Source organism: Macaca nemestrina, chromosome 6, assembly GCF_043159975.1.
Source record: "Macaca nemestrina isolate mMacNem1 chromosome 6, mMacNem.hap1, whole genome shotgun sequence".
NCBI lineage: Eukaryota > Metazoa > Chordata > Mammalia > Primates > Cercopithecidae > Macaca > Macaca nemestrina.
Genome location: NC_092130.1, coordinates 120,014,500 through 120,028,863, shown reverse-complemented (window position 1 = coordinate 120,028,863; position 14,364 = coordinate 120,014,500). Strand labels below are relative to the sequence as shown.

Genomic DNA, 14,364 nt, shown 5'->3' with positions numbered 1-14,364 from the left:
AAAAACATTATGCAGGCCAGGACTATGTTAAACACTTCACATACATCGTCTCATGCATTATCTCATCTAATTTCACAGCACTATGAGAAAGACACTATTAGCATCATCTCTTTCCTCATTAGATGAGGAAACTCAAAGAGTTGAGGTGACCTACCCAATGTCACACAATTAGTAATAGATGGAGCTAGACTTTAAACCCTGGAAGAATGGCTGACTCAGGTCTATTGCCCGGTCATTCATATAACAAGTATCTGAATGGTGACACACTTCCTAGGCAACCATATTAGAGTGTTTTCACCTATTAATGTGGATAGATTCATATTCTTCTGAACTATCTACAGGAATTATTTCAGAATTTAGCAGTAGTCAAAAGTAATGTGCCCAAAGGTTTACATTATCTCTGCTGTATAGCAACAGCAGCAATGGTTTCAGGGGAAATTGTTTTGAAATAAAGATAGACTCCCGGCCCAGTACAATGGCTCACAACTGTAATCCCAGCATTCTGGGAGGCTGATGCAGGAGGATCACTTGAGTCCAGGAGTTCCAGACCAACTTGGGTAACAGAGTGAGACCTTGTCTCTACAGAAAAATCAAAAATTAGCCAGAGCCGGGGGCGGTGGCTCACACCTGTAATCCCAGCACTCTAGGAGGCTGAGGTGGGCAAATCACTTGAGGTCAGGAGTTCAAGACCAGTCTGGCCAACATGGTGAACACTCTGTCTCTACTAAAAATACAAAAATTAGCCAGGCATGGTGGCGCACACCTGTAATCCCAGCTACTCAGGAGGCTGAGGCAGGAAGATCGCTTGAACCCGGGTGGCAAAGTTGCAGTGAGCTGAGACTGAGTCACTACACTCCAGCCTGGGTGACAGAGCGAGTCTCTCTCTCAAAAAGAAAAAGAAAAAGAAAAAAAAATTAGCCAGGCATAGTGGTGCACACCTGCAGTCCTTGCAACTCACAGAGGCTGAGGTGGGAAAATCACTTGAGTCTGGGAGGTCAAGGCTGCAGTGAGCTGTGATCATGTCGCTGTGCTCAGCCTGGGCAACAGAGTGAGACTCTGTCTCACAAAAAAAAAAAAAAGACTTGATTAAAATACCTGCCTAACTCACTTTCCAAAGCTCTATGTACCTTCTGAGGATAGAGACCCTGTCTCACTCATTCGTAGTAATCTCAGTGCTAACAGGCACTCAAAAACATTATACAGTTTTATCATTTTTCCTGAGTCTGTCTTCCACCATAAGTAATAAGCTATTAAAAACCCATGGGTTATATTTTTCCCTTGATCAAAAAATGCATACCTATTTTTGGTATCTCCAGTGGTAGGTAGGGCATAAAATGAGGCTAATACCATGTACCTCAGAGTTCTGTGATGATTACATGAGTTAATGTGAAACATTTACCAAAGGCATATACTAAGGATTCAATAGATAACAGCTTTCTTCTCTACTCATTTACCTCTCTAGCACCCAGCAGCAAACCCATCTCTCCTACTACTGACGCAAATGAACCAAAAGGCAAGGCAGAACCTGGCGTAATAAGCTGCCAATTAACTGAAGGGCTCATCCGCTACACATTTCCTATATGTCATTTTCCTGGACACCTCACCCTGAAAAAGACTCAGGAAACATTTCCAAGCAGTGACAACTGAGGACTAAATCACGAGGTTCTAACTATATCTGCTAGAATGCATTACCAAAGGTCACTCTGAACTCCATACATGATTCATTTGAAACACAGGCAAAGACAAAGATCTTCCTTTCCTGTGAAAACCTGAAAGGAATGCCTGCAACAACAATGCTATTTGAAGAAAAAGTCTGTGAGCATGTTACTGAATAGGGGAAATTAGTTACATCCTCCAGTATGATATAACCTCATTGCTAGTGCTTAATAGTTATTGGGAGACTGAGATATGAAATATTGAAGTGCCTCTTCTTTTTGTTTTTAAAGATACAGAATCTCGCTCTGTCACCCAGGCTGAAGTTCAGTGGCACAATCACAGCTCACTGCAACCTGCAGCTTCTGACCTCAAGCAATACTCCTGCCTCGGCCTCCCAATGTGCTGGGATTACAGGTAGAAGCCACTGGTCCCAACTTTAAAGTGCCTCTTTTACACAGCAGATATACTCAAGATGGTAAGCAGAAACTGACTCGAAACTATATCATAACTAAACATAAAACTAAGATAGTTACAAAATATTTAAGCCACCTAATATAATCATGTTGTTTTGTTTTGTTTTGTTTTTGAGACGGAGTCTCACTCTGTCGCCGGGGCTGGAGTGCAGTGGTGCAATCTCGGCTCACTGCGAGCTCCGCCTCCCGGGTTCTCGCCATTCTCCTGCCTCAGCCTCCCAAGTAGCTGGCACTACAGGCACCCGCCACCGCGCCCGGCTAATTTTTTGTATTTTTAGGAGAGACGGGGTTTCACCATGGTAGCCAGGATGGTTTCGATCTCCTGACCTCGTAATCCGCCCACCTTGGCCTCCCAAAGTGCTGGGATTACAGGCGTGAGCCACCACGCCCGGCCCAATAATCATTGTTTTTATAGACAACGAATTCCCACAATCTTGCCTTTCTCACCCTCTCAATTTTTTTTTTACTTTTAATTTTTGTGGGTACATAGTAAATATACGTATAAATGGGGTACATGGGATATTTTGATAAAGGCATATAATTCATAATCATTACATCAGGGTAAATGCGGTATCTATCACCTCAATCATTTATTCTTTGTGCTACAAACAATCCAATTATACTGTTTATTTTTAAATGTACAATTAATTATTGACTGTAATCACTCTGCTGTACTATCAAATACTAGATCTTATTCATTCTACCTATTTTTTTGTACTCATCAACCATCCCCACTTCACCCTCTCCATTTATTACAACCTTTCCCAAATACGCACTAGTTACTCTGCATTCAGAAGTTATAATCCTCAAAAATGCACTTCCCAATTCCTGACTATACCATTGTTAGCTGGGTTGCCCTGGGTGAGTTTCCCAACTTCCCCAGCCCTCACTTCCGTCATCTACAGAATGCAGATGACCAAGCTCCTGACAGAGTTGAGAGACTGCACTGGCTGCACCAAGCCTAGAGAGCACTAAATAAATGTCAGTTGTTATTTTTATCCATTCTGGCATTTAGAAATAAAAGTTACAAAATTCACTATTAAAAATACCATTGATACATACCATATTCCAGACACACTGTCCTCTTTTCTGTGACAAAATGCCCTTTTCTCCTTTTGCCCTCAACACCTGCTCCTCCCTATGCTTGGAATTTTCCCCCAGCTCCTCCAGGGCTGACTCATTTTCTTCTTTAAATCTCAAGTTCAATACCTCTCAATTCAAATATTCCCTCTTCAGAGAGCCTTCATTGAGACTGCTGTACCCAAAAGTCTAACTTTCTTATAATCTTGCTTTAATTCTGTCATAGCCTTTACAAACATCTGTAATTGTCTTATATACACTGGTATGGAGATCTTATCTTTTTTACAGTGGTATTTCCAGCTCCTGGCATTGTATTACAGCAAATAATGTGTGCTTAATAAATAAATAAAAGATGCAATGTCAAATACTTTAAAACTACATTGTGCTCACACAACTTTAAAAATGATTTGAGTTTAACATATGTCACAATGTTTGAAAAATAGAGTTTAGACGCAGCAGTGTCCAATCTTTTGGCTTCCCTGGAGTACACTGGAAGAAGAATTGTCCTGGGCCACACGTAAAACACACTAACACTAACAACAGCCAATGAGCTTTAAAAAAATTGCAAAAAAATCTCATAATGCTTTAAGAAAGTTTACGAGTTTGTGTTGGACCATATTCAAAGCCATCCTGGGCTGCATGCAGCCCGGCCATGGGTCGGACAAACTTGGTTTAGAGGGAGAGAGGATATAGAGAAGTATTACACAACAGTTTTTCCTTGCTGCCTGTTTAATTGCAAAGAGCAATTCAAATAATAGAATTTATACAAATGAGGATGTATAATTAAGGTCATTCAAAAGTTCTGAGAATATCGGGCCAGGTGCGGTGGCTCACACCTGTAATCCCAGCACTTTAAGAGCCAGGACAGGTGGATCACCTGAGTTTCAGACTAGCCTGGCCAACATGGTGAAACCCCATTTCTTTTTTGTAGAATTAGCTCGACGTGGTGGTGGGCACCTGTAATCCCAGCTACTCAGGAGGCCGAGGCAGGAGAATCACTTGAACCCGGGAGGCAGAGGTTGCAGTGAGCCGAGATCATGCCATTGCACTCCAGTCTGGGTGACAAGAGTGAAACTACGTCCCAAAAAAAAAAAAAAAAAGTTTTAGGAATATTAACCCTACTTTTTTAAAGTGGAGTAATCATTCCCAAGACCTCGGCAATAAAAAGGTGACTAGAGTGTAGCTGACTCCACTTTCTGGAGCACGCTGAAATTCAGGACTTATCACTGTATAAAATAACAGTTTTTCCATTTGTTTAATTACACTCCACCGCAGACCTATACAGATCAATTTTCACCATGGCTGGAATTACCACTACTTATAAATCATGTACGTGGCTTTCACATATGACTAATAAAACACTAAGTTTCAATAGCATTCCATGAGCACTCATGAGAAACATTTTAAAGTTTGTGTTTTTGTCCCTAATACGAAACTAGTTGATGTTATTTCTACTAATGTAATTATTATGTTACAGGTAGTAGGATTATAGAGAATTATTTCACCTGACAAACATACATCATGCATATTAAGTGCAAGGCACTTTACATATTGATTCATTTAAGTCTCATTTAAGATAACCATAGGTACTTTCATTATATAACTAAAGAACACAGCACAAAGAGAATACTCTCCCAAGGTCACACAGTTCAATGGAGGAGTTAAAATGTGAGCCGGGCACGGTGGCTCAAGCCTGTAATCCCAGCAGGTGGGAGGCCGAGACGGGCAGATCACGAGGTCAGGAGATCGAGACCATCCTGGCTAACCCGGTGAAACCCCGTCTCTACTAAAAAATATAAAAAACTAGCCGGGGGAGGTGGTGAGCACCTGTAGTCCCAGCTACTCAGGAGGCTGACACAGGAGAATGGCGTAAACCCGGGAGGCGGAGCTTGCAGTGAGCTGAGATCTGGCCACTGCACTCCAGCCTGGGCGACAGAGCAAGACTCCGTCTCAAAAAAAAAAAAAAAAAATTTGAATCCACAGTCCATCACTAGACTATGCTACCTAACATTTTAAAGAAAAATACAGACTAGTTTTTCATAGTTTATAAGGAACAAGACATTCCCAATTTTATAATTTTTGTTTAAAAAAATAGAGATGGGGTCTCACAATGTTGCCCAGGCTGGTCTCGAACTCTGGGGCTCAAGAGATCCTCCCACCTCAGTCCCACAAAGTGCTGGGATTACAGGCATAAGCCACTATGCCTGGCCCCAATTTTAAGACTAGTTTCAGTTGAGTAAAAAGGCAACCTACCTAAACCATTTGCACATTAAACCTAAACAGCAAGAAGACTGAAGGGAAGATGAGCAGAAGGAAGGGAAGTACAGTGCGCAGGGAAGGAGTGACAATGAAAAAGAAGGTAAAAGAAAAAAGAAGGATAGAAAGATAAGAATGCTACTTGTAACCACCATTCATAATCTCTGGATGGCAAATGCTTTTTTTTTAAAAGAAGAAAAGAGACAAGACAGTATCTCTATAATTCCTAATTCGCTGATTGTACAGACTGTACATTTCCATTTCAAATGTTGAATTAAGGCACCTAAATTAGGAGGAAGTAGACAACATTCCAAATTTTTTCCATAAAAACTGAAATTACATGTTAATCAGTTCACTCAAAATCTGGGAGTTTAGTGACTTTTGCAGCCAACTTCTCTTTTTTTATTTTTTTATTTTTTTATTTTTTTTTTATTTTTATTTTTTTTTTTTGAGACGGAGTCTCGCTCTGTCGCCCAGCCCAGGCTGGAGTGCAGTGGCGCGATCTCGGCTCACTGCAAGCTCTGCCTCCCGGGTTCACGCCATTCTCCTGCCTCAGCCTCCCGAGTAGCTGGGACTACAGGCGCCCACAACCGCGCCCGGCTAATTTTTTGTATTTTTAGTAGAGACGGGGTTTCACCGTGGTCTCGATCTCCTGACCTTGTGATCCGCCCGCCTCGGCCTCCCAAAGTGCTGGGATTACAGGCGTGAGCCACCGTGCCCGGCCTTTTATTTTTTTTAAATATGGCAAACATTGACAATTTTAACCTTAAGTTTCTTAACCAAAAGAATCAGAATAGCGGCCATCACCGAAGTGGGAGCGGCCAAAATGAAGTTTAATCCCTTTGTGACTTCCGACCGAAGCAAGAATCGCAAAAGGCATTTCAATGCACCTTCCCACATTCGCAGGAAGATTATGTCTTCCCCTCTTTCCAAAGAGCTGAGACAGAAGTACAACGTGCGATCCATGCCCATCCGAAAGGATGATGAAGTTCAGGTTGTATGAGGACACTATAAAGGTCAGCAAATTGGCAAAGTAGTCCAGGTTTACAGGAAGAAGTATGTTATCTACATTGAACGGGTGCAGCGGGAAAAGGCTAATGGCACAACGGTCCACGTAGGCATTCACCCCAGCAAGGTGGTTATCACTAGGCTAAAACTGGACAAAGACCGCAAAAAGATCCTTGAACGGAAAGCCAAATCTCGCCAAGTAGGAAAGGAAAAGGGCAAATACAAGGAAGAAACAATTGAGAAGATGCAGGAATAAAGTAATCTTATATAAAAGCTTTGATTAAAACTTGAAGCAAAAAAAAAAAAAAAAAAAAAGAATCAGAATAATTCCACAAACTGAGTAACACATCGGAAAGTTTGGTAGAGCTCAGCCCAAAATGACTAAATGAGAAAGAGAGTGACAAAGATCCATAGTACATTCTTGAGTTTCCAAAGGATGTACCTCAAAGAGAATATAAAGGAAGAATTTACATTTCATAAAATCTATAAAGGGAAAGTTTTCTGAACATTTCTATACTTTATTCCAAGTAAGGTAAATTTAAGTTAAAAACTCAGCTGAATAAAACCAATGACAGCCAAATAGCGGCAATTTCCTCCAGGCCTCTGCTTTTGTTCCAAACTACCCATTTAAAGAAAGAAAAAGCTTTGCAACAGGATTCTAGACTGACCCAAGAATATGCCATTTTGACAAATATTTGTTCATTATTTGAGATTCCTTCCCTCTCTCTGTGACTAGAAGAATAGAGGGGGGAAAAAAAAACAGAAAAACCAGTAAACTTTCCTCAGAAGCAAAATAAGTTTCCTAATAGAAGTTAAACAGAAGAAAACAGCAAGTGGTCAGGACAGGCACCGTGTCCTATTTGTTTACTTATTTTTATCTTCAGTGTCTAACACACTGCCCAGCACCTATGATACAGTTAACAAATGTGTACTGAATATGAGTGAATGAAAAAATAAATGTTACAAGAAAAGGGAAGGCACAAAATGCTGGAGACTATTTAGCAAGTGAGACTCTTCCCAAAATACTTGTTTTTCCCCCTTTGAGGAAGGGACCCAGATTGAGCCTTAACAAAGGGACCTCTCCTTAGGAGTATCCTTAAGGGGTAAAATGATGTCAGCATTTATGGTAATAACAAATGACATCAGTATTTGAGATAATGACTGGGGTAAAACAAGCAATAGGGACCCTGTAACCACCTAGCATTGGTTGCAAATGTTTTTGCCACCAGATTTTACTCTACACCCATTGACTCTGATTTGGCATAATACTGATACCACATTTGGAGCATGCTGAGGGAACCATAACCCCTTCCCTCTCAAGAAAGCCAACATAGCAGCCCATGGGCTCCTGTTTGCATTTGCCATTAAGGACACTGTAATTGGTGTTTAATGCAGAAAGGAAAGCTACCTCAAATCCATTTTAGACATAGATGGGTATTATCAGTACGGTCCTGGCAAGAAAAACAGCATACTCAAATGAAGTATTCAAGAAAACTTAATGAAGGAACCATTTCAAAAGGTACAGGTAGGGTTTAGGGAAAACAGCAAAAGATGGTGGTATATCTTCAGGTTAGCCACATCAGGAAGCCATTATCATCTCCAGGTCTAAATGGGCTAGGGAAGGGTTATCAGAACCCAGAAAGATGTGTAACTATAGGTGTCTGGCAGAGGGCCATTATTGAATATGAGTTGTGAACAGCTTTGGCAACACCAAATCCAGCAAGAGGGAACTAGCTCTTAGGGAGATCCTTTCTGATGTCCCTCACACTGGGCAAAGCTAATCTGAAACCAAAAAGGAAGCGATCAGTTGATGTAGTCCATGGAATTCATTTCCCAGAGCCACACACAGAGCAGAGTGGAGAAAAGATCTGGAAGGGCAAATGGAACACACGCAGCACAGAAAGATATTCTAAATGATTGTCAAACAGCAAAACACAGGTACATGGAATCAAAGTTTTGTCAGTTCCATCTAAATTTAGATACTGTGGGGCTGCCTGCAAATAAGTCATAAACACTGGTACTTACTTGGGTTCCTACCGCCCTGTATCAAGTTGGAAAAGGGAAAAAAAAAGAAGCTACAAGTAATTCCAGGTAACTTCTGACCTTTCTGCATCTCTAAGAGTAAACAGACAAGTCATTTATTTACAGTGAAGCAGATGTTAGACAAGGCCCTTCTCTTTGCTCAAAGGGAACATATTCCAAACGTCCATTATCATACTTATCATGATGTATTATAACCTCTTTTTTATTTCTTCCTCATTGGACTCTGAGCTCTTTAGGGCAGGGATTATCTTATTCATCTTTGTATCCCTAGAACCCTAACATCGCACTGGCCACAAAGCTAGCCTTCAATCAATATGCACTGAACAAATTAATGGACTCAGTGTCCATTAATTGGCAGCCTAATGCCATAGTGGCTAAAATCTGAAATGACCCTTAGCAATTAAACACTAATAAGTTGTATTCATGATATGGTTTAATACACTGGGCTAAAACATCACCCCTTTCATACCAGCCTACCACCATTCTCTGTAGAGCTTTTCTCATGCACTCAGATAATGTATACGGCCTGTTCTACAGTCACAGAACACATCATAAAAAGAAACAAAGACAGATGGCAAGACTATGTTCCATTTCAGAAAAGAATCACATACACATTATCTCTCAAAATTCTCATTCTTTTTTCCAAGAATTTACCGGATCCACTTGAGGAACTAACACACATTACTTCTCAAAATTCTCATTCTTTTTCCAAGAATTTATCAGATCCACTTAAGGAACTAATAATTTGAACATGTATATAGAGGAAATCGTGTTTTACACTGATGATAAAGATGATATAGGGACAGAAACATATATATACACACACACACATGCACACACAAGGCATGTTCAATGATCACTTCAACACATCACTCTTAGTAAAATTATAAAGTAGTTGTATAACAGGTTCACGTAACATCATCATATTAAAATGGCTATACTGTATGATGTTGAGGTGGTCATTAACAGAATCTGGAATGTATTCACATTATAATTATGAACCACTTTCACATAACCCTGTACTTACGAAGAGCTTAATTATCTTTCTGTTCTAACAGTCAATTCTTACCTGTAGATTCTCCACAGAAAAAGGAAATTTATGCCAGGTTGAAACCCCTCTTCAAGCTACCATGATTTTAGGCTACCAATCTCCTGCTGTCAGTAAAATGAATCCAAATCAAATTTAATATAACAGACTCCACCAGAAAGGTGCATTTGCTATATAACATGTGTCTTCCAAAAGTAAGTGTGAAAAAGTTTTGTATCTCCTGCACCACTGTTCTCCTTCACTGCTGTTTGTAATGGACAGCTAATGTTGTTAAATGCAATCTTACATTTTTAAAAGTCAGTAAAATAGGCCACTTTCTATTTAGGAAAAGGGTATTCTGAGCTTATATTGGTAATATACTGAATTACTTTAAAAGAAATGTCAGTAATACAAAAACATAATGTTGTAAATAGATCAAATGCCTTTTCCTAAAACAAATAAGTCCTCAAAGCAAGCTTTCCAAAACCACCAAAAACACAATTTTATCTTACTGAGAGTCATCCTACTCCTGCAACTGTCAGGTCAACTTAGCAACGAAATTAACCTTTATAGGATAATTATGTGATGTTTGTATCATGTTAAAACTACAGGCTACAACAACCCATAATTTATAAAATTGTACTTCATGTCAGTTCCTCCGTTATATGTGATTTTTTTTTTAATTGCAGATCTACTATATGGCTTTGTGTTTAATACCATTAGCTTAACCTACCTCAGAGCAGTATTATGTTTCACCTATCCTAATCAGTGTTTGACCCATAGAAAAAAAATTATGTTATTTTACAAATTGATCGAACTCCCACAGTAGGAAAAGAGGAAGATGATATGTAATTCTGATAGTGCACAATATGTGGCAATGATACCCATAGAAAAAAAACATTATGTTGTTTTACAAATTGATCGAAAAGAGGAAGATGATATGTAATTCTGATACTGCACAACATGTGGCAATAATAGGCTAATATTCAATACATTAGAAATACACTGATTTTTTTCTGATCGAACATTTTCCTCTCCTTTCACTAAAATATAAACAAAGTTTAACAAAGTTCCAATGACATCAAGTATAAGTGAAAATATATTTTTAAATTTAACATTTCTATGAAAGGTAATTTTCCGTTGCAAATAAATTTGAATATATTTAATTATTAAGTCCCGACATCTGAAAGGACTGTGTTTTTATAAAGACAGTGTTCAGCTGAGCGCGGTGGTTCACGCCTGTAACCCCAGCACTTTGGGAGTCCGAGGCGCGTGGATCACGAGGTCAGGAGTTCAAGGCCAGCCTGGCCAAGATGGTGAAACCCCGTCTCTACTAAAAATACAAAAGTTAGCCAGGCATGGTGGTTGGTGTCTGTAATCCCAGCTACTCAGGAGGAGGCAGAGAACTGCTTGAACCCAGAAGGCGGAGGTTGCAGTGAGCCAAGATCCCGCCACCGCACTCCAGCCTGGGGGACAAACAGAGTTGGAAAAAAAAAAAAAAAAAGGCAGTGTTCCAAACTTTTGTTCCCCTTTCCTAAACTTAATTCCTAAAACTCACTGTGGACCTAAACAGGAAGCGTCTTGGTAAACAACGATGCTTCATATTAATAGGTAACAAAATAGAGTTTTAGGGCCCAGTGCGGTGGCTCACACCTGTAATCCCAACACTTTGGGAGGCTGAGGCAGGCGGATCACCTGAGGTCAGGAGTTCGAGATCAGCCTGACCAACATGGAGAAAACCCTGTCTCTACTAAAAACAGAAAAATTAGCCGGGCGTGGTGGCGGATGCCTGCAATCCCAGCTACTAGAGAGGCCAAGGCAGGATAATCACTTGAACCCAGGAGGCAGAGGTTGCAAGTGAGCCGAGATCACGCCACTGCACTCCAGCCTGGATGACAAAGCAAGATTGTCTCAAAAAACAAAAAAACAAAAACAACCCACACACACACACACAAAATGGAATTTTTCCTTACAACAACAAAACCAGGTAACAGAATTTATAAGAATTCCACAAGATTGCAAGGGCCTAAATAATCCGGTTGGAAACTGGAGAGTGTAATAACCAGGGACTACTGGATTAAAACCGAGGGAATCTCCTGTCACTGAGAAACCATTATGCAGACTTTCATCTAGGAGGCTAAAGCCACAGATCTCCCACCCTGAGAACTTGCCAATACTACTACTATTCTGATTACTTCAACATAAGTAGGACTATCTAAACCTCCAGCAGCTCTTGCTTTGTTTTTGTTTTTTCCATCACATATAAATAGTTCACAGCATAAGTGCCTTATACAATACACAAAAGGTGAAAGCTACTCCTTCCAACGCCCATCCCTTATCCAAATGATTCCAATTCTTTCTCTTCAAAACAAAGGAGTAACTGGCAACCAGAAGCCTCAGAACTGAACTCTTCCAATCAGTAAGACAATGCGAAATCTGCTGCAGCCAAAGAATGTCTACTGCTCCTTGCGGGACTGTCACAAGAGATGGAAAGCTACACCATGGCAAGGTATGTGCAGACAAGGAAACAGTAGGTCTGGGGTACCGCGCCCTCCCCCACCCCCAAAGCCTCTTCAGACCTACACGCAAAAACTTGGTGTGCTCATCCCTACTTGCAACCTGACAATTTACAACCTAGCAACACCTTCTAATTAGGAAGGTTCTAGCCTTTTATAGCCGAAATATTAAACTTCTCACGATATATCAGGCACTGGCGCCTGCTACTGAGAATCCCCTGTGCATCAAATCTCCAGTTTCGTTACTGAGACGGGCCAGTGACCAGGCTTCTCTCTACAGTACAGAGGGGAGGAGCCCACCCTGCTCTGCTAGAGTGGAACTGAAAACAGAGAACAGGAGCAAGGCATGGAGCGCAAAGGCGTGAACAGTGTCCAAGCAGGGGTGGGCTCAGCGCACTGACGGGCTACAGACAGCGGCGGGCACGCGGGAGCCGGGGTGCAGGCTGCAAAGCGGGGTCCCTCGGCTGCAGAAGCCGCCCCCCGTGTGTCGCCCCGCAGCGGCGCACGCGTCAGGCAACACACCCCAGCTGCCCGTGGCAGCTCTGCGCTAAAGCCCTCCCGGGACAGCCGTCCCCGCCCGGGCGCACACGCCCCTCGGGCCGGCGGCGCGTACGTACCCAGCAACACGCAGAGCACATCGAGGGCCACGTACGGCAGCCGCGTCTTGTCAAACATGGTCTCTGCCCGGGCTGCCAGGCAAGGGCGATGGACTGAGCTGCGGGACAGCGGCCGAGGCCCTGGATTATCGAGCCCAGGCCCGGGGCTGACGACGGCCCCGAGCTACGGCCCCTCCCAGCCGGAGGAGGAGTGCAGCCGAGGGCGGGATGAGACCGGGCGGCGCTCCCACTGCCAGCAATGGCGCCCGGGGCCCTCCCCTCACAGCCCCCGCGAACACTCGGTTAGTGCCGAGGCGCTCGTGTGCCAGCCGCTGCAGCTCGGTAGCCTCAGGACCTCCTCGGCCGGCCCCGGCCTGCCCCGGTTACTCCCCGTCCGGATCCCGGCGCCCTCTCCCACAGGCGGGGCGTCCAGACTCGCGCTTTAAGGATGGGGACCGGTAGGGAGGAGGAACGCAGGGTCCAGCCTCTCCCGCCGGGCAGCGCAGGACCGGCCAGCGCGCGGCCTCGCGGGCAAGGGGAGCGCAGCAGGGGCGGGGCCGGGGAACCCCAGGCCGCGGCGGTCAGCCAATCAGCGCCGTCAGCCTCGTCCCTCCCGACCTGCGGCATCCGCCCAGAAGTGCGGCTGCTGGCAGCCGGGCGGGGCGTGAGGGTAGCTCCCGTTCCGATCCAGGGGGCTTTGCTCTGGACCGCAATTACTCAGGTGGTCTCCGAACTCGGCCTCCGTACCCCCACTAGGCATTGCTGCTTTCAGAGAGCTAGGCTCCCTACCCAACGATCCTGGAGCACCGGCTGCCTGCCACTCCCCACCCCTTCCATGGGAATCAGGTAATAAAGAGGTCAGATTGTTACCACTGAGTTTAAGGGGGGAAACGAGGTCAGAGTAGGCAGGAACAGAGATGCTCTCCTTTAGTTTGGTACTTCTGAGCCCTTTCTCACTTAGGCCTCAACGTTGACCTCCGTGTCCTGGCTGGGCCCAAATGTTAGCAAGAGGCGTGCTAAATCATCCATCCTCGATACCTGATCACCCTTGAATTCTTGATATTTAATAATGGATTAGATTCCTTATATTACACCTTTGTTGTAGAAGCCCTTGACCTGCCTTTAGCCAGAATCCCCCTACCCTTGATGTCTCCTGTTAGTAATTTTCCATCCACCGTCACCTCCCTCACAGACACGGTGCTTGTTCCTTGGCTATAAATCCCTTGCTGTCTTTGCTGTATTCTGAGTTGAGCTCAATTTCTCTCTCCTGTTCCAATAGTCATGACCCTTATTGCAGTAATCTTGAATAAATTATTCATTGTGTTTAACAAGTGTCTGGGATAATTTTCTTTAACAACAGCAAGCATTCCCCCTGGCCCATTCCCAGGAGGACCCTAGCCCACATTTGGTAATCTGTTTCCTAATCTGTAAAATGGGGATGTTCTTTGAATAAATACCTAATACTCAGACATCACAAGTACTTTCAATTTATTGTGATGTTACAGTCTGAGGCCCTTGTAACTCTGGAAGTAAAGAAAGCCACATGATAAACAATGGCACATCTTTCTCAGGTGTAAATTGCTTGAAGCTTTTACAACTTTAAGCTACCCAGTGGTCCAGTCTTGAGGAAGAAGTGAAGCCCAGAAAAGATTATATGAAAGTGGCTTTATCTAGAGTCGAACCCTCTACAGATGTTAATGATTGGTATA

The 14,364-nt window shown here is 42.9% G+C and overlaps 1 protein-coding gene and 1 pseudogene across 2 annotated transcripts in view; one reads left to right on the top strand and one right to left on the bottom strand.

Moving 5' to 3' along the window:
• LOC105499389 (phospholipid phosphatase 1) overlaps positions 1-13,093 on the bottom strand; it is a 105,561-nt gene extending 92,468 nt beyond the window's left edge. For both annotated transcript variants that reach the window (XM_071098922.1, XM_071098923.1), the window contains exon 1: positions 12,677-13,093. In XM_071098922.1, coding sequence (XP_070955023.1) covers positions 12,677-12,734 — 58 coding nt within the window. In that variant the 5' untranslated portion in view covers positions 12,735-13,093. The remainder of the gene's footprint in view (positions 1-12,676) is intronic.
• On the top strand, positions 6,267-6,788 carry LOC139363879 (large ribosomal subunit protein uL24-like; annotated as a pseudogene).
• Positions 13,094-14,364: the final 1,271 nt, after the last annotated feature.